General features: G+C 37.4%; 1 protein-coding gene across 2 annotated transcripts in view; it reads right to left on the reverse strand.

The window, feature by feature from the left end:
* JCHAIN (joining chain of multimeric IgA and IgM) overlaps positions 1–23,646 on the reverse strand; it is a 31,243-nt gene extending 7,597 nt beyond the window's left edge. Inside the window, exons 1-2 of one of the 2 annotated variants that reach the window (XM_063722652.1) lie at positions 23,477–23,646; positions 3,623–3,710 (exon numbers count right to left, since the gene is read on the reverse strand). In XM_063722652.1, the coding sequence (XP_063578722.1) occupies positions 3,623–3,686 (64 nt within the window). In that variant the 5' untranslated portion in view covers positions 3,687–3,710; positions 23,477–23,646. 2 annotated transcript variants of the gene reach the window in all.
* Positions 23,647–24,679: the final 1,033 nt, after the last annotated feature.

Raw genomic sequence — 24,679 nt, forward strand, 5'->3', positions numbered from 1 at the left:
CCAGGCATGGTGATGCGTGCCTGTAGTCCCAGCTACTCAAGAGGCTGAGGCAGGAGAATCACTTGAACCTGGGAGGTGGAGGTTGCAGTGAGCCAAGATCGTGCCACCGCACTCCAGCTTGGGCAGCAGAGTGAGACTTCATCTCCAAAAAAAGGAAAAAAAAGAATCATTTTAAAAGATAGAGTATATATAGATATAAAGTGCTGAAATTTGCAAAAGCAATTTAGAAATATTATGAGGTACAATCTCAATTGAATATGCCTGTATACAGAAAAAAATGAATAAATGAATAAATACACATATGACCATTAAAGCCTTAACTTTGAATGTCAACATTTATTGTCTAATCTGAATATTAGACAAAGAGGTCTGATAAGTTGTTTGTTTGTTTGTTTATTTGACAGAGTGTCTCACTCTGTCATCCAGGCTGGAGTGCAGTGGCACGATCTCAGCTCACTGCAACCTTTGCCTCCTGGGTTCAAGTGATTTTCCTGCCAGCCTCCCAAGTAGCTGGGACTACAAGTGTGCACCATCATGCCTGGCTAGATCTTTGTATTTTTTTTAGCAGAGATGGAGTTTCACCATGTTGCCCAGGCTGGTCTTAAACTCCTGACCTCAAGTGATCCACCTGCCTCGAGCCTCCCAAAGTGCTGGGATTACAGAGCCACTGCACCTGACCTTGATAAGTATTGCAAGGAATAAACAAAGGAAATTTTGTATCATCTGGATTTGGATCAATTAACAGATATTATTTTAATTTTATTTTTTGAGACAAGAGTTTCACTCTTGTTGCCCAGGCTGGAGTGCAATGTCACGATCTCAGCTCACTGCAACCTCCACCTCCCAGGTTCAAGTGATTCTCCTGCCTCAACCTCCCAAGTAGCTGGGATTACAGGCATGTGCCACCATGCCCAGCTAATTTTTGTATTTTTAGTAGAGACCAAGTTTCGCCATGTTGGTTAGGCTGGTCTCAAACTCCTGACCTCAGGTGATCTGCCCTCCTCGGCCTCCCAAAGTGCTGGGATTATGGGTGTGAGCCACTGCGCCCGGCAAATTATCAGATTTTAAAAATTCAATAACAGCTTTACATAAGTAATGCTATTAAATAAGAGTGCTAATTAATAATAACAATGATGTTGGCCGGGTGCAGTGGCTTACGCCTGTAATCCCAGTACTTTGGGAGGCCAAGGCGGGTGGATCATGAGTTCAGGAGTTCCACACCAGCCTGGCCAATATGGTGAAACTCCATCTCTACTAATAATACAAAAATTAGCCAGGCGTGGTGGCACACCCCTGTAATCCCAGCTACTCGGGAGGCTGAGGCAGAAGAATCTCTTGACCTGGGAGGTGGAGGTTGCAGTGAGCCAAGACTGCACCACTCCACTCCAGCTTGGGCAACAGAGCGAGACTCCATCTCAAAAAAAATAATAATAATAATAATAACAACAGTGATGTTAAATAGGCTTTTTTCATATAATTTCAGCTAAGTGACCTTTAACAATTCCTCTCATTAAGCCTCAACTAAAAAAAAACAAAGATTTAGTGCACGAATTCAAGTTATAAAGTTTAAATCATCAGAATCGTTATAATTTTAACTGGAAGTCTATTCCTGAGACGATTCCCAGAGCAAAGAGGACCTAATGCAGTATTTCAGTCTTAATGATGAGCCACTACAAAAACATTTTAAGACCATTGTTATTGTACTTGTAATTGTTTGAAGTACTTTATAATGCATTATTATACCATTATTCATAAGTTCCTAATGAATCTTCTGACACAGTCTGTGTAATATTGGAAAGAAACATTATGGAGTCAATTCAAGGTAATGAAATAACTCATTAACATCTGAAAGAGGTAAAATGACTTAAATGATGTCCTCTTTCCTACTTGTGTATCCATGACTCTTAAAAGTTTTTTCTCAATGAAATAAATGAGCACATAATGCCTGACCAAAAATATAGATTGTTGAGGACTGACTTGACTATTAAGTCTTAAATAGAAAATGTCTATATTCTATTATGGCATATAATTATTTCCTTACCAGAAACCTGGGAAGTTAATATAGAAAAATATTAGGCAGCCTAACATCTATCAGAAATACATAGCTGTCAGAAAAGGTACAAATACTTTCAATTCACCAAGACTTAGAGTCTAGCATTTGCTCTCACCAACAGGCAGTATTTTTCCTAACAAACCTGTTATTAGGGACTGTGCCTTACTTTATTCCAAGAGCATCTGACACATAGTAGCTGTTCAATAAATATTTGTTAAATTTAATTCACTTCAAACAAATAAGAAAATAGATTTAACAACATATGCTAGATATAACCATAATGAGTTTACTAAAAAGTGATTGCCTTACACAAGGCAGAATAGGATAGTAGGAGTGCGGGCTATAGGGTCAGATTGCCTGGGTTCTGCTTACACTCTTGCTTGCTGTATGACTTTGGTAAGTTATTTCACCTCTGTAAGTCTCAACTGCCTCAACTGTATGTCAGAAGTAATAATAGTATTTATCCTCATATGGTTACTGAGAGAATTAAATGGAATATTATATGTAAAGGAATTAGCATGATACCTAGAATATCATATTCAGTAAGTGATAGCTATTTTATATACAGATGGTCCCCAACTTACCATGGTTCTATTTACGATTTTTCTACTTTATGATGCTGTGAAAGTGATATGTATTCAGTATGCTCCTCAGCTACAATGGGGCTACCTCCCTATAAAGTCACTGTAAGTTGAAAGTATGATATTTTCAACTTTCAGCTTTATAGGGTTTACAGGGAAGTAGCCCCATTATATATATCGTATATTTTTAGATAAGTATATATACTTATATTGTACATGCTTTACTAATATTTTATATTTTAAATCATTAGAAAGTTATTCTTAATGCTAAATTAGTATAAAATATATATATAAGGCCTATTCTTAATCACAGTTCTGTCATTATTCTTCTTGAAATAAGAACCACAGACTCAGTGATAGGAACAATCCAGACAAATTTTAGTATGTCCTTCTAAATGAAAATTATTTAATACTGTACCTCTAAATTCAGAATGTATTCCGTTTTCTGAAGTTGTTTGAAAGATCAGTAAACAAAATAACAAAAGCTCAGTCATCAATTTATAGGCAACCTGTATAACATTAAACATTGTTAAAGGGTCATAATAAATCTGTGGGCTCAGATCCAGGAAAGCTGTTAAAACCAATACCAGCCTCTTTGGGGAAATAAAATCCCAACGCATGCCATGTTGTACTTACAGTAATTATTATTTCATTTCTCCAGAATATTAATTTAAGAGACTCAAGGGAAGGATTATAGATTTTTAAGATTCAATATGGACATTCATATAAGCAGGACTATCTGTAGTTAGCTAATTTCTTATTCTCTAGTTTGTAGTAGGCAAACGAGTAAGTAAGAGAAGAGAAAAAAGAATAAAAAGAGTCTTATCTATGTAAAGACAACTGCCATAGAAAGATGAAAGCATGTTAGGAAAAAGTAGCTGGCTAGCTGGCCAACTTTCAAAGCATAGGTATAAATGTTTAAAACTGAAAAACAGATCTGTCCTATATTTTTCCTTTGATCTGGGATCATTTTCTAAATATCACATACCTTTCACATGAACAGCCTTAATAAAAATGGCCAGGACTCCCCAGAAAAGCAAATGGTTCTTCATCTTGACTTCACTTCTTCTGAAAAACTGGAGCAAAAAAAGTCAGGGTTAAGGTGTGTGATCTATAAGGAGTGTGCAAATGATGGTGCTTCTGCTTTCTTAAAATAACACTCCAGGCAGCTAACAAACTAAAAACAATCACAACTGTGGTTGAAGTCTGAAGTTTAAATGCTGAACTGGAAAAATGTATGATTCACATTTAAGTATTTTCTTGCAAAGCATCCAAATAAAAACCATAATTTGATACAATCATTTTTATCTTGCATTTACACTATATAAATGTTTAAACCAGAAGACTAATAATAATTTCAAGGAAGGATTCCATTAAGAATGTTGAAATAGGGATTTTCCATTTTATTACCTAGATATATTCATATTAGTCTTCAAATCAGACATCTGACACTTATCATGCCTAGAATAATAAATGAAGGGAAGTGATGGAGGAGAGATGAAGGAAGGGGAGAGAAATGAAAGTCCTTTAAGGTCCCAAGTGTATCTTATGTTAATTTTTTATACTAGTCCTTAATTAACCAAGCTACCAGATTTAAATATATCTTTTGTATATATCTTACAATAGATACCTTTTGTATATATCTTATAAAAGGTATCTTTTGTATATATCTTACAAAAGGTATCTTTTGTAAGATATAATCTTTTGTATATATCTTACAAAATCTATATTTTGTATGTATCTTATGAAATCTATATTTTGTATATATCTTACGAAATCTATATTTTGTATATATCTTACGAAATCTATATTTTGTATATATCTTACGAAATCTATATTTTGTATATATCTTACGAAATCTATATTTTGTATATATCTTACGAAATCTATATTTTGTATATATCTTACGAAATCTATATTTTGTATATATCTTACGAAATCTATATTTTGTATATATCTTACGAAATCTATATTTTGTATATATCTTACGAAATCTATATTTTGTATATATCTTACGAAATCTATATTTTGTATATATCTTACGAAATCTATATTTTGTATATATCTTACAAAATATATTTTGATTACTTTCAGTTATTTTATAAGCTCAAACATGGAATTGGAATTAGAAGCTGGTAGATACTTGGCTGGGCGCAGTGCCTCACACCTGTAATCCCTGCACTCTGGGAGGCCGAGGCAGGTGGATCACTTGAGGTCAGGAATTCAAGACCAGCCTGGCCAACATGGTGAAACCCCGCCTCTACTAAAAATACAAAAATGAGCTGGATATGGTGAGGGCCTGTAATCCCAGCTATGCGGGAGGCTGGGGCAGGAGAAACGCTTGAATCTGGGATGCAAGAGGCTGCAGTAAGCCGAGATGGCACCACTGCACTCTAGCCTGGGTGATGGAGGGAGACTCTATCTCGAAAAAAAAAAAAAGAAGCTGGTATTACTAGAAAAACAAGTTGCCATATTTTAATGTGATAGCATTAAGACGGACCTCGTGTCTAGTTACACCTTTCAGAATTGTAAACCCATAATATGATTTTCATTTGAGATGCCTCAACAGAAAACTGAATCATTGCAGTATTTTGTGTAAAAATTTTTTCACTTAATTAGTGTCTTTTTTTTTAACTGATCTTTTGGACAGAGCACCCCCTGCACTCCCACTCCAACATGCTAGAATTTCCTGTCTCTTAGGCAAGGTTGGTTCCAAGACTATGCTGGTTACACAACAGCATCAAATCTGTGTTACTTTTGGTTCTCAGCTCTAATTTTTGAAGGGACTCCTAGAATTTTAAGAGGTAATTAGGAGTACTTCAGAATCATAAGTAAGGCAAGCGGACTTCAAATCTAGAAATATGAAATGACAGGATGAAAGAGACATTAAAGGCTAGCACATGATTGCACTTCTTCAAAGAGTATGTATTGAAAGTCTGTAAGAACAAAGTGCCAGGCACTATCATATGCAATATTACTATACTGTCCAAGTTTATTCCTATTTTAATTTCTACTATCAGTAGGACTTAGCAACTACTTGAGTTTAGGGAAAATATACTGGCATCACATGAACAGTTTATTAAAAAAAGAAACAGACCTGAAAGCACATTATTTTAGTTTGTGGTCAGGAGGTCAAAACAACTATCAACCACTCTAAAAGATCCTCACCCCCAACTGAAGTTTCTAAATAACTGACTTATTCAATCACTCAAAAAAAAATAGTAATTAATAGTCAGCTGGATACCTTTATAATTCTTGAAAAATAAACTCAAGGCTAGACTGCCTTCCCAAAGCAAGTTGGGTAAATCCTTGGGAACAAATTAAAACTTCTCCAAAAGTTTCTTTTTTTATAACAGCAAAGATTATTTAACTCATAATTACTAAACTAAAGAAAAGCTGTATATTTGATATTTTCATTCTTCCAATCGTGCTTTTTTTTTTGAGATGGAGTTTCACTCTCGTTGCCCAGGCTGGAGTGCAATGGTGCCATCTCGGCTCACTGTAACCTCCACCTCCCGGGTTCAAACAATTCTCCTGTCTCAGCCTCCTGAGTAGCTGGGATTATAGGCATGTGCCACCATGCCCAGCTAATATTGTATCTTTAGTAGAGACAGGGTTTCTCCATGTTGTTCATGCTGGTCTCAAACTCCCAACCTCAGGTAATCTGCCTGCCTCGGCCTCCCAAAGTATTGGGATTACAGGCGTGAGCCACTGCACCTGGCCAATCTTGTATTTTTATATATCGATTATGTAAACTATAAATCTAAAATAAATTGCGTTAATAAAAATAAAGTGTGACACATTTGTCACTAGAAGAGAATTACCTATGCTGGCAACATAGGATCTGGACTAGTGTTTTGCCTTGTGTGCTCTAGGGATCATCTGACTAGAACCACTTGTAGTACTGGTTAAAATATGGATTTCTTGGTAACACTCAGAATTTCTGGAGATGTGGCCTTGGAATATGTATTTTCAAAAAGCATCCCAGTTGATTCTGATGTGCACTGAAGATTGAAAACTAATGGAAAAAAATACTGGCCTAGAGCAGGAGGTAAGGGGGTGCAGAATAACTAGCAGCATTAACCATTTATGGAAGAACAAAAGATTAATAAAGGTAATTTTTAAATAAATAGCCATACTGAAAAGTTAGCTGAAGTTTGTATTTGCTTATAATTCTGCTATAAGTAAGCTGTTGCATATTCTTTTTATCAATAACCTACTATATACAAATACAAGTTCCAGTTTAATTTTTAAACCATTTCTTTGCCAGTTTTAGTTATGTTTTTGCCACTAAAAAAATGTAAAATGTGAATAGTAGAACCCTTTACATGTGTGTTAAGTGATTGAGAACTTAGCCATGGGTTCTAAATTCTTAGCAAAAAAAAGAAAGGCTTATTTTTCTATACTCACATTTAAGATTTGTGTAGGAAGAGATTCAGTGATAGACAGCTAGATGAAAGAGATCTTAAAGGTAATTTAGTCTCACCTTCATGACTCTCAATTTTTTTTCAATATTCTATAACACTGAATTCAGCATTTAGTTGAAAATCATCCGAAATAGTTGGATGCTTCACCCCCTGTGGACACAACTCATTTTATTTTGGGATATTCAAATTGTGACAAGACTTTATTCTCATGGGACACAGAATATAACTCCCTGTTTTCCTCCTCTCACTGATGACTCCTTCTGGGTCTCTTGCTAAATTTTCCTCTGAATATTGAGGACATCAAGGCTTAATCCTCATCTTTTCCATTCTCTTAGCCTCTCCCTAATTAATTTTACCTTATCCCATGCCTTTAAACATAGGGCACACTGAGGACTCTCAAATGTATAATTTTAACTTTCACCTTGCCCATTGAGTTCTGAATGCCTATGTCCAACTTTTTATTTTATATCTCCATGTAGCTATCTAAATGGGTATCTAAAACTTAACCAGGTAAAACGGTATTCTTGATGACCAATCCACCCTCACTCTCACATACCAATCTCTTTCTGTCTCAAGTTTTCCCCCATCTCAGTAAATGGCACCTCCATCAGTTACTCAAGCCAAAATTCTCTTTGCTTCCTTTCTTTTCCTCTCCCCTACATCCAATTTACCAGCATGACCTGTCGGCTTTCTCTCCAAAACATATCCCAAATTCATCTGATTCTCTCCGTTTTCACTACCAACCTAGTCCAAGCCTCCATCCTCTTTCCTGGACTACCATAATAGCTTCTATAGTTAAAAAGTAACTTTTCCTTTCCCTCAGCATTGGTGACTAAGGCACACAGATCATAAACAAGAATGACTAAGTACCACAAATCTAAAGCAAGCCAAATATTTCCTCCAAGGTTTGTTAAGAGGCAACAAAGCCAGACACAGTGGTGCATGCCTGTAGTCCCAGCTACTCAGGAGGCTGAGGCAGGAGAATCGCTTGAGGCCAGGAGTTGAAGGCCAGGCTAAGGAAGATAACAGTAGTTTTCAATGTATAACTATTATGTACACATACAATTTTTTTCTAAAAAGAGGCAACAAAACTCAATCTACTTCCATCAACCACCACTCCACCACTCCCATACACTCCCATCTCATCTTTAGAAGACTAGGGAGGGAAGAGGGGGGATGTTATAAGAGCAGCTGTTACCTTGTTGAAATCATAGTGTTTGTGATAAGAGACTCCCACACACATATCCCACCTCGCTTCACCCTTCGGAGAGTAGAGAGTAAAGGTGGGCCACTTTCTTCTCCCCAGATTCAAGTGAGGGAGAGTTTCAAGAAAATCACCCAAGAGATCAGGGACCCTAAAAGCAGGGGAGATTGAGAAGCAATATAGCATAATAGTTAAGAGAAAGAGCTCTGAGCCTGACTGATTGGGTTTATTCCCCAATTCCGCCACTCTCTAGCTAGGTAACACTGGACAAACCTTGAACAAATCACTTAATCTCTCTTAATTTCCTCTATCTGTAAAAGGGGGAAAATAACAATATATGCTTCACAGGATTGTTGTCAGGTTAATATTTATTACATCTATTACATCATGTGAAGAAGTTAGATCTTGGCACACAATAAGTGTTATGTAAGTACTAGTTACTTATTATTATCATCGTCATCATCATTATGTCTTAACTCCTTGTGGAGTTGCAGAAAATGCAGCTACCAACTGCAATGAAGTTTGGGGAAAGCATTACTGGGAGAACCTGACATGGCCCCTTGGGTTGTGGATGTGCAGGAACATCAAAAATGATACATGATCATGCTATATAAAGTATAAATGAAAATATCCAAAGTTTCCAACTTAGGATGGGTGAGGAGGAAGTACACTTGAAAGATATGTTAGCTTTATTTGTAATAGCCTAAAGCTGGAAGCAGTCTAAATGTCCAAAAACAAATTGGATAAACAAATTGTGGTATATCCATTACTCAATAATAAAAATGAATAAGCTATTAATAGACACAATATGGATGAATCTCAAAATAATTATTCTGAGGGAAAGAAGCCAGATAAAAAATTTTTTAAGAAAGTACAGGCCGGGCACAGTGGCTCACTCCTGTAATCCCAGCACTTTGGGAGGCCGAATTGGGCAGAACACAAAGTCAGGAGTTCGAGACCAGCTTGACCAACATGGTGAAACCCTGTCTCTACTAAAAATACAAAAATTAGCCGGGTGTGGTGGTGGGTGCCTGTAATCCAAGCTACTTAGGAGGCAGAGGCAGGAGAATCGCTTGAACCCGGGAGGCAGAGTTTGCAGTGAGCCGAGGTCGTGCCACTGCACTCCAGCCTGGGTGACAGAACAAGACTCTGTCTCAAAAAAAAAAAAAAGAAGAAGTACATAGTGTATGATTCTATATTTGGATATATTTATATTTTTTTCTAGAAAATTCAAACAAATGCATAGTGACAGCAGATCAGTGATTATCTGGGAAGGTGGGGACAGAGAGAAGGGAAGGCGGGACTATAAGACTATAAAAGGACATAAGGAACCCTTTGGAGATGATGAATATGTTCATTATCTTAGTGGTGATAATGAATTCACAGGTGTACACATATGTCAAAATTGATCATATTGTACAGTTCAAATGTGTGCAGTGCACTGTATGTCAGTTACAGCTCAGTAAAGCTATTAAAAAGTTCACATCTTCAGAATTCAGTTTTTTAAGTATGATTTTAGGTTTTTCTTGGGTGCCCTTTACGAAGTTGAGGAAGTTCCCTTCTCTTCCTGGTTTGCTGTGAGTTTTTATCAGAAGTGAACACTGAATATTTGTCAAATATTTTTTCTCTGTCTATTGAGATAACCATATGGTTTTCCTTTTTTTATTTAATATGGTGAATTACATTTATTTTTAAATGTTAAACTAACTTTACATTCCTAGAATAAACCCCACTTAGTTATGATATAACATCCTTTTTATAAATTGTTGAATTTTATTTACCAAAATTTTGCTTAGAATTTCTGCTTTTACATTCATGAGGGTTAATTGGTTTAAAATGTTCTTTTCTTGTAATGTCTTTGCATGGTTTTGTTACTACAATAATGCTGTCCTGAAAAGATGAGTTTAGAAGTATTTCCCCCCCTCCAATTTTCTGGAGGAGTTTGTGTAGAATTAGTATTCTTTTTCCTTAAATGTTTGGCAGAATTCCTCCAGTGAAGCCATGGCCTGGGAACTCTCTCCAAGGCAACATGGGGCAATGGTAATGGTCTCCTTATTTGTTTCCAGTCTCTCCGAAATCACTGTCCTGCATTGCCTAATGTCTTGAAAACCAGTGTTTCTTCCGCATGTTCTCACTCACAGGTGGGAATTGAACAATGAGAACACTTGGACACAGGATGGGGAACATCACACACCGGGGCCTGTCATGGGGTGGGGGGAGGGGGGTGGGATAGCATTAGGAGATATATCTAATGTAAATGACGAGTTAATGGGTGCAGCACACCAACATGGCACATGTATACATATGTAACAAACCTGCACGTTGTGCACATGTACCCTAGAACTTAAAGTATAATAATAATAATAATAATAATAAAAAGAAAACCAGTGTTTCTTAAATTTCATCAGTTTTTTCTAGTTGGTTCAAATGGCAGGGAAAATCTGCACCATTATTCCATCTTGTTTAGCACTGGAGACTTGAAATTAAGAGTGAGTTTGAGATACAAGCTTTTAGACTGAACTAGACTTTTTAAAAATGAGCTTTACTATTTATAGCACTTTTACAATCACAGCAAATAAACTAGATTTTTTAATAATGAAAAAATATTTTTAAATTATGGAATCTTCTTAAAACATTGTCAAAAAGGCAAAGAAAAATTCAATTATAGTAATTGAGAGGCAATAATTGGACGAAAATATGGTTTCATGTTATAACTCATTAAACTATTCACTTACAAACTCTTCTTTAGTCTTACCTGCCACAATTCATTGTCCACTTACCATGAAAAATGATCTTTTCAAAGGTAAATCAGATCATATCTGATTTAAAACCCTCCAGTGGCTTCTCATTACACTTAGAATAAATTCAGAGTCATTAACCTTCCTGATTTCCTGCAACTCCCCCTTCCACTCATCTCTCTCCAGTTACTCTGCTCCAGGCCTTCATATTGTCTTAGTCCCTCTGCCTGCAACACTTTCCATAGCCTTGCATGGCTGGCCCCTTACCACCAAGTCTCAACTCCAATGTCATTGCCTCAGAGGGAACTTTTCTGGCTGATAATCATCCTAACCAATTACCAATCACTATCATATTGCCCTGTTTTATTTTCTTCATAGTTTTTATTATTGTTTGAAATCCTTTAGTTTACTTAGTCGTAACTGTCTCCTCCTCATTAGAATAAAAGCTCCTTAAGAGCAGCATTGTCTTGTTGCTTACTTCTGTTTCCAAGAACAAGTGCAGGATTGCCTCAAGTATATTGATTGAATGAAGGATGAATGAAGAACGTTTTTACAAGGAGTTGAAAACTGCCTCTAAGTTTACGTCTTCTAACAATATTAGTCTCTTTTGTGGATAGGCTCCATATTGTCAATGTCCTATTTAAAGAGCAGTACCTAGATACATATTCAATAGTCAAGTGTAATCTGGCCAGTACAAACAACAGCTGAACTTAACATTTTTCAATAAATGCCACTTAAGATGATAATATCTCTTTTTTGGCAGCTATGTTACACTACTGGCTTTAATTAAAGTGTACAATCTCGTTTTAAAAAATATAAGTGCTTCTATACAGTAATGACTTTCCCATATTTAATATTTAAACAAGTTAGGATTTGGGCATGAGATTTAGCATTGGTCCCTAAGTTTTATCTTGCTAAACTCAGACCAACATTACAATGTCTTAGATTCTTTTTTAATCCAGATTCAGAAACCTAGCACATTAGTTCTTTCTCTCAGCTTTACAGTATCTGCAAACTTGACACATGCCATCAGATCCTTATTGAAGTCATTAAGAAAAATGTTTAATGGGATAGTGCTTAAGATAGACTTTTGCAGCATACATCTAAAGTCCTATCTCTATCAATATCAGTCCATTAATAAGCACATTTTGGGTGCAGTAGTTCATCTCAAGTTAACTCATACATCCATACTATCACACAGACTCAAAGTCTGGGTTTCATCCATAAGGTAACATGAATACTTATCATAAAAGGCCAATCTCTCCTTTATTCTCTATTTTAATGTCATCTCATTTCTCCCCTTGAAAGCCTTCCCTAATACAAAAGGAGTCTTGATAGCAGCCTGGCATTTTGCCACTTGAACTCTTAAAAGGGACGATGATATTTTTTAACAGCCTTCTTGGCCTTAAATCCAAGATGCAGCTGAAATCTCTTGATTTTCCTTTTAATGGATTAATTTCTACATTTAGTGTAATAATTCACATTTCCCATTTGTCCTTGAACTTTATATGAAAAACAAATTTTACTAATAAATAGTATTGCTTAATCAGCTCTAAAAATTAGGAGGGAAAATATGAAGTCTACACGAAACCTTGAATTAAATGTCAATCTGTAAATTCCAAGTAACCCAAAAATCTTTTAGATTTAGAAATAACTTATCAGTGTTCCCAAATGTGCTAGAAAAAAGAAATCCTTTTTGTGTGTGTGATACCCTAAATATATCTGACAGAATCTTCAGTATTATTATAAGTGGTAAGTAAATTGAAAGAGCATCATCAGTCCCGGATCTCCCTAAAAAGTATCATTTTTCATTTCCTTAGCACTCTCATGAATATATTCCAGAATCTATTTATTTCAGAGGACATAAAAAGAAATAAATTTAAAAGAATACTGTAAAATGTATACTCGAGATAAGCATTTTATATCTGACAAATTTACAAAGTCTATTACAGAGGAACTCCATGACTACTTTTACAACCAGGTATATATAACAATCCCAGAAACCCAGAATTAAATGACACACTTGCAAGGAATACAGAGAGGAAATTAAGATATTTATTTCCCTAAAACATAGCTTCTAAAATATGTCAAATGGCCATTGAATGCACAGCCTTTAACTCTTCTCCGTGTATACTATCTCTCTAACTTCTATACGTTTGAGACACTAGACAATACAAAAGTAAATTTTGAATCAATCCAGAGAAATAAACTGAAGGAAGATTCTATTAGCACTGGAGGAAAGATCTGCTGCCAAGAGAAGCTAACAGCAAAACCATCTCCACTCCATCAAAGTGGAAAATCCATTATATGTGTGTGTATATACACTTGTCATGAATATATAACGGCTATTAATACCACAAAACTAAAAGTCCCCAAATATCCCAGAATTTCACAGATCAGTCAAGCATAAAATTACTAACAAAGGATAAAGAGGAAGAAGTTTTTTGTGTTGGTTTTTTTTTTTTTTTGAAATGGAGTCTCATTCTGTCGCCCAGACTGGAGTGCAGTGGTGCAACCCAGGCTCACTGCAACCTCCGTCTCCCGGGTTCAGGCAATTCTTGTGCCTCAGCCCCCCGAGTACCTGGGACTACAGACATGCACCACCACGCCTGGCTAATTTTTGTATTTTTAGTAGAGACGGGGTTTTATCATGTTGGCCAGGCTGATCTTGAACTCCTGACCTCAAGTGATCCACCGGCCTCAGCCTCCCAAAGTGCTGGGATTACAGGTGAGAGCCACCGCGCCCAGCCTGGTTGTTTTACTGTGACAAAACTGAGGTATAGCCCTTGATCTGACAATCGGTCCTCCTACCAAGATCCTTGCTGGGTTGCTCTGAACTTCCTAAAACTCCTGTAGGTCACTCTGTGTCCAAATCCACAAGAGCAGACATGACTTATCTGGAATCATTATCAATAAAAGTTTTAAAATATGTTTAATAATATTAAGGAGTACAGAAGCAATTGCAACTATATTTGCAATGTTTGGGAGGGACATTATTCTGCCTAACCTAGAGTCAGGCAAACACTATTCCAAGAAAGGAAACAGCAAGTAAAAAGCACAAAATAAGAAAGAGCTTGGCCCACACAGGATGAGGAGCAGGAAGGAAGGCCCTTGTAGCTGCAGCAGAGTGAGGGGGAGAATCATAGTAGATAACAACACCACGCACTTTATAGGATTAACTTTTTTCCCCCAATTTTTTTTTTTTTTTTTTTTTTTTAGATGGAGTCTTCTGGAGTCTCGCTCTGTCACCCAAGATGGAGTGCAGTGACATGATCTCGGCTTACCGCAACCTCCGCCTCCTGGGTTCAAGTGATTATCCTGCCTCAGCCTCCCCAGTAGCTGGAACTACAGGCATAAACCACCACACCTGGCTAATTTTCGTCTTTTTTAGTAGAGATGGGGTTTCACCATGTTGGCCAGGCTCGTCTCAAACTCCTGACCTCAAGTGACCTACCTGCCTTGGCCTCCCAAAGTGCTGGGATTACAGGCGTGAGCCACCATTCCCGGCCTTTTCCCCCATTTCAATTGTACAAGCTTAGAATCTATTTTGAACTTCAGAATTAATCTTAGTCATTCTAAAGCTAAAGGTAGAGAGCCTAAGCCTCTTAACTTACAGTCCATTTTACCTCTCACAATACCAAGAGCCATTAATACTATTTTTTCACATCTATATGGAGAAATTTCTTCTAATTGGCAGTTTTTGGGGGTGGAGGAATTGAAAGATTAGACTTAATCATTTCACAATGTGATGTTTTGATTATGTATACCTTGTGAAATGATACAAAACTTAGAAATCCATAACTTAAATAAGTGAAATAATAAAAAATGATTTTGTCTAACAAAAATGCTTTAGCTGGCTGAACACGGTGGCTCATGCCTGTAATCCCAGAACTTCAGGAGGCTGAGGCTGATGGATCACCTGAGGTCAGAAGTTTGAGACCAGCCTAGCCAACATAGTAAAACCCCAGCTCTACTAAAAATACAAAAATTAGCTGGGTGTGGTGAAGTACATCTGTAGTCCCAGCTACTTGGGAGGCTGAGGCAGGAGAATCACTTGAACCCAGAAGGAGGAGGCTGCAGTGACCCAAGATCACACCGCTGCACTCCAGCCTGGGCAACAAAGCAAGACTCTGTCTCAAAAAAAAAAATCTTTAGCTTATTTTTGCAGAGATATACACTGAATGATTTTTTTCTGATATTATATAAGCATTGAATGATTAAAAGTCAAACAGAGCATTTTTACTCAACTTTCATACTCTTTGATACCCTCTTTCCTAATCTTTGTGACTTCCAACCTCATTAAATGTCTGATAATACTAACTGGCATTTTTTAACCCTAAACATTTTTGTTCTTATATGCAGAGTTTCTTCAAATATTGATCTCTATCCAAGCACAGTATATGTAAAATGTATATTTAGATATCAGGAGGCAAAAGCTGGTCAGCTGGGTGCAGTGGCTTACGCCTATAATCCCAACACTTTGGGAGGCCAAGGCAAGCAGATCATTTGGGGTCAGGAGTTAAAGACCAGCCTGGCCAACGTGGTGAAACCCCACCTCTACTAAAAATACAAAAATTAGCTGGGAATGATGGCGCATGCCTGTAATCCCAGATACTCGGGAGCTGAGGCAGGAGAATTGCTTGAACCTGGGATACAGAGGTTGCAGTGAGCCAAGATCATGCCACTGCACTCCAGCCTGGGCGACAGAGTGAGACTCCACCTCAAAAAAAAAAAAAAACAGAGGCAAAAGCTGAATTTAAAAAAAAAAAAAAACTCAAAATATGAGGAAGAAACTTCATTCCAAATTCTTACTAAAAATTAAAAAATACAAACAAAAAAATTGACTTCTTTTTCTCGAACAGCTTTCCACATAGACTTTTAGGGTAGTCCTTCTGTGGTTAAATGTTTATGAGGAGAATTGCACCTGTGTTGTGGTCAGCTTTTAAATAAACTTGCACCTGCAGTGGTTTTTCATAGAATTGCTGTTTGAGAAATTACATGTCAGTGGTTTGACCATCACACAGAGCTATTTCCCTTCACCATATCACCTGCTAGGCAGGTCCTAATTTAAAAAGGGCCTACTTCCAAAAATTCATTTGAAAAAAAATCTGGTTAAATTTCATGGTAATCTCTCCAGGGACACAATAATAAGTAAGGTTTCCAGGATACCCCTCAAACAAAAAGAATATGCTCCCTTCAATTCATCCATTGCAGTGGTCTGGTCCTCTGCTTTAAGAAAACTGATTTCTGGGAGAGGCTTCTGCTCTAGTCAAATATGTCTGCTTTCCTTTTCCTGTATATGATCTGCTAATTCCTGTTTCAGAATCTTTTTTAGTCTGTCATTTTCCTTACCATAAATTTATTTCTTTTTCCTTCCTGTTCATCCTCATAAAAAATCCTAAAATCTTTCAAACTAATTCAAGTAGGTCTAAATGTCATTCCATTCTGTTCACTCTTTTACTTTGTTTCTTCGTTGCTAATAAATTCATCTTGTATCTTGTATACCATTTTACTCAGTTGGCATATTATCACTTTTCTTCATATGTGTGTAATTTTGTATATTAATGTTTTCTAGATGCAGAGAGGTGTTCATAAAGAGCAATATCAGATGGCACCCCAAAAAAGGATATGAAAGAACACCAAAAGGGAACTCTAAAGATTTAGTTGGAAAAGTAGGTAAGAAAATACAATTTTCTTGTTCTAACTCTTCTATTCAGAGTGTTTACATCCTATGTAAGTGCCATACTAAGTTCATTTTCCCTAATAAGGAGAAAGCATAAATCTGTGGTGAGGAATATCCAGTCAGTTATTTTTAAAATATCAGATGCAACTGTAAAGATGTGTCTTAAGAGACACTTCTACTCAGTCTTCCTACTGAACAAAAGAGCAAAGGCTGTGGAGTCAGTTATTGCCTGGGTGCAAATGGGACTCTGACAAGTTACAAAATCTTGTTTTCTCTGTTTTATCTATAAAATGGGCATCACTGTAGTACATACTTCACAAGATTGATGAGAATTAAATTGATAAGTGTAAAGCATGGAACATGCTAGAACATGGCTACAACATATAAACAATTACTTTAGCATAATGCTTAGCTCTTAATCTGCCTACTTTTCATATCCATATTCCCAGGACCCTGATTTAGACACAAAAACGCATCACTTTGATGACTGTCACCATCTTGCACCAACTTCCGTCAATTTTCCAATCCTTCCCTATTTAAAACCCTCCAATGATTCCCCTTTGCTCATAGCATAAATAATATATCTCTACCCAAAATAGATATAGATCAAGATCACATTTGCAAATAGCTTATTAAATTCTTAGGTCATTTTTAATAATTTCTAATACCTTATTGAAATTTAACAGAGCTTGATTTTTTTTTTTTTTTTTTGAGACGGAGTCTCACTCTGTTGCCCAGGCTGGAGTGCAGTGGTGCAATCCTGGCTCACTGCAACCTCCGCCTCCCAGGTTCAAATGATTCTCCTGCCTCAGCCTCCCGAGTAGCTGGGAGTACAGGTGCGGGCCACCACACCCAGCTAATTTTTGTATTTTTAGTAGAGATGGAGTTTCACCATGTTGGCCAGGCTGGTCTCGAATTCCTGGCCTCAAACAATGTGCCTGCCTTGGCCTCCCAAAGTGCTAGGATTACAGGCATGAGTCACTGTGCCCAGCCAATCCAAGCCTTTTTAATTTGACACCTGGAGATATGTAGTCCTATAACTCAAGTAGCAGGTAGGTAGTATAACACTTTTGGTCTACTAGTTCACGTGTGCTAGTTACTTCAGTCAGAACAACCCAAAATTGTATTTTATTTGCTTTTAGTTAAATATCAAATATGGTCCCATGTTTCAACTGAATTTGAAAGACATCAAAAATTTCTTTCTCTAAAGAGATCCATATATCAAACTGTCTAGAAGACATCTAGACACTTAAATAGCTTCACAGACACCTCAAATCAAACATATACAAAACTTAACTTCCCATTTCTTGGCCCCTGCTTAATTTTTTTTTTTTTTTTTTTTTTCGAGATGGAGTCTCGCTCTGTCGCCCAGGCTGGAGTGCAGCGGCGCGATCGCAGCTCACTGCAACCTCCGCCTCTTGGATTCAAGCAATTCCCCTGTCTCAGCCTCCCAAGTAGCTGGGACTACAGGCACGCACCACCACACCAGGCTAATTTTTGTAACTCCTGGCCTCCAACAATCCACCCACCTCGGCCTCCAAAGTGCTGGGATTATAGGCATGAGCCACCACGCCCGGCCAAAACAAGTACATAACTAGTCTTAACACAAAGGAGAAAATGTTTAGAAATCCCTAAGAAAGGAAGAGTTAGGGACTATTAGATGTTAGTAGAAGGAAGTATATCAGAGAAGACAGCCTAGAGAAGACACAGTCTTAGCTGGGCCTTGAAGGCCATGTAAGTATTGAAATATGAGACAGCCCAAAGAGAGGCCAAGAGGATAAAAATCTCAAAAAGAGAAAAAAAATGAGTATTTAGTTTGGCTAGAACATATAATTCATGAAAGTGGGAAAGCAGATGGGGCCAGATAAAGGCAGGCCCTGAATATTGGCTTAGAGATAAGAACTTGATTCTATAGAGAATGAGGGGTGACTAAAGAAAAAATTTTAACATGGGCTGTGTTTCAAAAGACCTTCACCACCAAAGCTATAATTATCACTGGGTCAATATTTAATATCAAAATAATTGTAGTTACAAGTTTTCCCATGAAAAGAAAAAACTAAAAGGGATTAAATAATGTTTAGAAAGTAATTGCCAACTTTTTAGTTGAATTAGAGTTTGGAAGGGAAAGCAGTGTCATAATTTCACTAAATTCTTCATTTTGTAATGAAGGCTACCAAACCTGTTTTCTAGATGCAGAGAGGTGTTCATAAAGAGCAATATCAGATGGCACCCCAAAAAAGGATATGAAAGAACACCAAAAGGGAACTCTAAAGATTTAGTTGGAAAAGTAAGTAAGAAAATACAATTTTCTTGTTCTAACTCTTCTATTCAGAGTGTTTACATCTTATGTAAGTGCCATACCAAGTTCATTTTCCCTAATAAGGAGAAAGCATAAATCTGTGGTGAGGAATATCCAGTTTTTTTAAATTAAGTTAAATTAAAGCTTAAAAGCTTCAAATATTTACTACATATTTCAGTAGAAACTCTATATTTTACTTCCAAGTCACTTTTAGGACTTTTGCCACTTAAAATAGATACAGACCTTATTTGCAAAAAGAATCTGTGACATATTTGTTTCAGAGTAAGTGGTTTCTGACAGATGAAACTAGATGAAATGAAAGCAGGTGGCAAACTTCATCCATTTTCTTTCTTACAACTAAAAATAATCTTTCTTTCTTTTTTGCATCCAAAAATAGTCCAGCATGTTTCTGGGGTTATATTAAATTATCCAAATATATTGATAGGTACTAACACCAAGAATACATTTTCCCATTATAACTCATATCAAATTATTATTTTTACTATTACTACCTTTATGCACATTTCTAAGAAAAGCTACTTCTTTTGACAACTTCAGTCATCCCAGCCTAGTCTGTGATGCTGGAAAAAAACGTAATATGCTGTTTATTGCAGCACTATTCACAAGAGCAAAGACTTGGAACCAACCGAAATGTCCATCAATGATAGACTGAATTAAGAAAATGTGACACATATACACCATGGAATACTATGCAGCCATAAAAAATGATGAGTTAATGTCCTTTGCAGGGACATGGATGAAGCCGGAAACCATCATTCTGAGCAAACTATCACAAGGACAGAAAACCAAACACCACATGATCTCACTCATAGGTAGGAACTGAACAATGAGAACACTTGGTCACAGGGTGGGGAACATCACACACCGGGGCCTGTCGTGTGGTGGGGGGCAGAGGGAGGAATAACACTGGGAGAGATACCTAATGTAAATGACGAGTTGATGGGTGCAATGGGCCAGCATGGCACATGTAACAAGCCTATGTAACGAGCCTGCACGTTGTGCACATGTACTCTAGAACGTAAAGTACAATAATAAAAATTTTAAAAACAACATAATACGCATTCAACTATAGTCTTTTTTTTTTTTTTTTTTTGGAGATGGGAGTCTTGCTCTGTCACCCAGGCTGGAGTACAGTGGCGTGATCTCAGCTCACTGCAACCTCCACCTCCTGGGTTCAAGCGATTCTCCTGCCTCAGCCTCCCGAGTAGCTGGGACTAGAGGCGTGCACCACCACGCCCAGCTAATTTTTGTATTTTTAGTAGAGACGGTTTCACCATGTTAGCCAGGCTGGTCTCAAACTCCTGACCTCAGACAATCCTCCCACCTCAGCCTCCCAAAGTGCTGAGATTACAGGTGAGAGCCACCATGCCGAGCCTCAACTATTGTCTTAAGTTCACTAAAGCTGTATATTAAATATTTCACCTTGTTAATTACTTTTAAATTTGAAGAGCTGTGCTGATAACTACGGAAGCTCAAAAGACACTATGTTGTTAAAGGCTAGTGCTTTGAAGTGCTGACAGAGTATAGAAACATACATACCTGGACTGACTGACTGCATTTCCACTACCTTCTCACACCCCACTCCAGCCAAGAAAGATTACTATTTAATCTAGTGTCTGTTTTGGAAACCATAACCTTCGGAGTCTGAACTTGGCTATGGACGCTAAAGGAAAAAGTCACTGTCCACCTAACAACACAAATCAGGCACAATTACACATAATTGATAGAGAGGAAGTTTGAGATCTATGCAGGACTGTGGTGATGAAGCATATGAATTTGATCCTGTAGACCAAGCTTGTCCAACCCACAGCCTGCAGGCCATATGCAGCCCAGGAGAGCTTTGAATGCACCCCAACAAAATCTGTAAACTTTCTTAAAAGATTGTAAGTTCTTTTGCGATTTTTTTTTTTTTTTTTGAGATGGAGTCTAGCTCTGTCACCAAGGCTGGAGTGCAGTGCCGTGATCTTGGCTCACTGCAACCTCTGCCTCCCAGGTTCAAGCGATTCTCCTGCCTCAGCCCCCCGAGTACTTGGGATTACAGGCGTGTGCCACCACGCTTGGCTAATTTTTGTATTTTTAGTAGAGACGGAGTTTCACCATGTTGGCCAGGCTGGTCTTGAACTCCTGACCTCAGGTGATCTGCCCACCTCAGCCTCCCAAAGTGCTGGGATTATAGGTTTGAGCTTCCGTGCCCAGCCAGCTATTGTTAGTGTTAGTATATTTTATGTGTGGCACAAGACAATTCTTCTTCCAGTGTGGCCCAGGGAAGCCAAAAGATTAGACACCCCTGCTATAGACATTGGGAAGCTAAAAGATTGGATGCCCCTGCTATAGACGTTGGGAAGCTTCTGCAGGATTTTAAGTTAGGAATTGCTATAGTCATTTTTTGTTTGCTCATTTGTTGTTTAATTAAATCTCAGGTGCAGTTAATTATTCTCCTCAGTTCTTGACATTATTATTGGTCTGTGGAAATGTCCTCTTCTATTCCTTTTAATCTCCAACACTTATCCCATTCTTCCTCTTCCATAAACAGCTGTTCTTTTGTGTTTAATGTATATTATTTTGTTTGATTATATTCCTACAAAATGTGTATTGTTATATTATTGTGCCTGCATTTTTAATTTTTGTGAATGGTATATTATTTATTACATTCTATTTTTTACTTTTTTCCCTTAGCACATTGTTTTAAAAATCCATTCATGTTGCCATATGGATATATAATCTACTACTTCCAATTACTATATAGTTAAAATGACTATAAAATGTATCATCTTGGCCAGGCATGGTGGCTCAAGCCTGTAATCCCAGCACTTTGGGAGGACAAGGGGTGGATCACCTGAGGTCAGTAGTTCGAGACCAGTCTGGCCAACATGGTGAAACCCCGTCTCTACTAAAAATACAAAAATTAGCCAGGCATGGTGGCAGGCACCTGTAATCCCAGCTACTCGGGAGGCTGACGTGAGAGAATTGCTTGACTCTGGGAGGCGGAGGTTGCAGTGAGCTGAGATCGCACCATTGCACTCCAGCCTGGGCAACAAGAGTGAAACTCCGTCTCAAAAAAAAAATTATCATCTTAATCATGAGAGTGAAAGGAGGTGCTATTAATAATTACACCAGGATAACAGGTTAAACAGGGCCATCCAGGGCAAGCCAGAATGTATGATCACCCTATGCTCCTAAATTCCATTCTGTTCTTCTACAACATGTTATTGATCTGCTCTTCCAGTGATGGATATCCAGGTTGTCTCTAACTCACTGCTACCAAAAATAACTTTTCAAATAGCTTCGTACAGGTCCCCTTATGGATGGGCTTACGTGAGAATTTCTTAACCAAAAAGATATCTGCAATGATTTGTAAATTTCTGATACAGGTAATTCTGAACACCCAGAAGATTGGTAAAGTGACAAATGAGAATAAAACATAGTAGAATACTTAGCTTAGCATTGAAGGTTTTTGTAGTAATGAAAAGTATGGCTGGAAAGATTGTTTTGGGGTAAAACTTTAGGACAGCCATGTATGCTGTAAATTTTGTTAGTAAACGAAAGTTTTTACTATCTTGATAGTAAATGAAAGTTTCTGAACCAGGAAATGTGGTGACAGAAATGATATTCTAGGAAGATATATCTGATGTACCAGATCAAATGTACCAGAGACTAAAAGGAGGAGACCTATTAAAGGAAAAGTTGAAAGCCAGTATAGTATAGTAGTTAGTTATAGCACAACATAGATTCTGAAGCTGGACTGTTCTGGTTTAAATCTAGTTCTAACACTTACTAGCTTTATGACCTCACTTAAGCTATATGTGCCTAATTTTCTCATCTCCAATTACAGATTATTACAGTAACTTTTCACAGGGTTATAATGGTTTCAAGAGCTTGTAACAGTATCTAGCACACAATAACCACCCTCAATGTTAGCTATTATTAATTGTTTCAATAGTCCAGGAAGAAATAAAGATTAGTGTAAGCTAATGTGATCATACAATACCTCCAACACCCAGAACAAATGCCCTGAAAGAAGTATCCTAATGTATCATCACCTAATGTGTCATTCATAGACTCCCTAATTCCCATAGTAAGAAAATCCCATAAAGGGCTTAGAGTAAGGCAAAAACAATTTTTTTTAACCTGCTGGCTCTCATTAGTGTAGCTTGCTAACTCCTGAGCCAGACATCGCAATAAAATAAAGATTCAGATTGGCTGGGTGCGATGGCTCACACCTGTAATCCCAGCACTTTGGGAGGCTGAGGTGGGCAGATCACCTGAGGTCAGGAGTTTGAGACCAGCCTGGCTAACATGGTGAAACCCTATCTCTACTAAAAAAAAAAAAAAAAAACAAAAAAAAAAAACACAAAATTACCCAGGTGTGATGGCAGGTGCCTGTAATCCCAGCTACTTGGGAGGCTGAGGCAGGAGAATCAATTGTTCTTTATCAAAAGGATCTGAAAAACTGGGTGAAGCCACACGCACCTTTAGTCCCAGCTACTCAGGAGGCTGAGGCAGGAGATCACTTAAGCCCAGGAGTTCTACCCAGCGTGGGGAACACAGCAAGCACCTGTCTCTAAAAACAAAGGATCTGAGAATGTTAGAATATGATACTCTCTGAATATGCATTGAATACTGCAACTCTGTTCTGGTTAGGAAATTTAATATTTAGTATAAACTAAATAATATTAATGTGATCATTCCGATTTAAAATATCCAAAATATTTTTCTAACTTATATATAATGATATATGCATTTTAGTCTTGAAGTCTGATACTAAATTCTCAAATAATTTTCAATAAAAATGAACAATCTGTATTTATGTGCCTAAATGAAACAATGTTTAAATAATGAAAATTTAACATTTAAAGTAAGGAAATAACTACAGTTCCAGCATAGATGTCATACTCTTTAAGCAATATTCCCAAAACAGCAATCTAAAGGTTATCTCTTACTCCTCTGTTCTCTTACAGCACCGGGTTTACATCATACACTGCCTTGTATTCCGGTAATCTGTATGAGTATCTTCTTTTCTACCTGATTATAAAGTCCTTAACTGGCTGATTCATCACTATTGTCTGTAGCATTCTACAACAAACAGTAAGCAGTTAATATCTGCTAAATGACAAAATGTACTAAAATTTACATTAAAAAATAAATTCATGCTTACCATCAGAACATAACTTTTGCCCACAACTTTCTAATTAAATTTTATTTTCTAAAATCTTGTAAAAATTTCAAAATGTTTCAGACACCTTTAGGCACTTGGAAAATGTTTAGTTCAAAGTATCACTTTTCTAACATTTTGCATTATTTTTATTAACCTAATGACACTATACTTTCTGCAAAGAAATTGTCACCATTGGCTGGGCGCGGTGACTCACGCCTGTAATCAATCCTAGCACTTTGGGAGGCCGAGGCGGGCGGATCACGAGGTCAGGAGATGGAGACCATCCTGGCCAACATGATGAAATCCTGTCTCTACTAAAAATACAAAAATTAGCTGGGGGTGGTGGCGCGTGCCTGTAATGCCAGCTACTCGGGAGGCTGAGGGAGGAGAATCACTTGAACCAGGTCGGAGGTTGCAGTGGGCCGAAATTGCCACTGCACTCCAGCCTGGCGACTGAGCGAGCCTCCGTCTCAAAAAAAAGAAAAGAAAAGAAAAGAAAAAGAAATTGTCACCGTTTA

This window comes from Pongo abelii, chromosome 3 (assembly GCF_028885655.2).
Source record: "Pongo abelii isolate AG06213 chromosome 3, NHGRI_mPonAbe1-v2.0_pri, whole genome shotgun sequence".
Classification (NCBI taxonomy): domain Eukaryota; kingdom Metazoa; phylum Chordata; class Mammalia; order Primates; family Hominidae; genus Pongo; species Pongo abelii.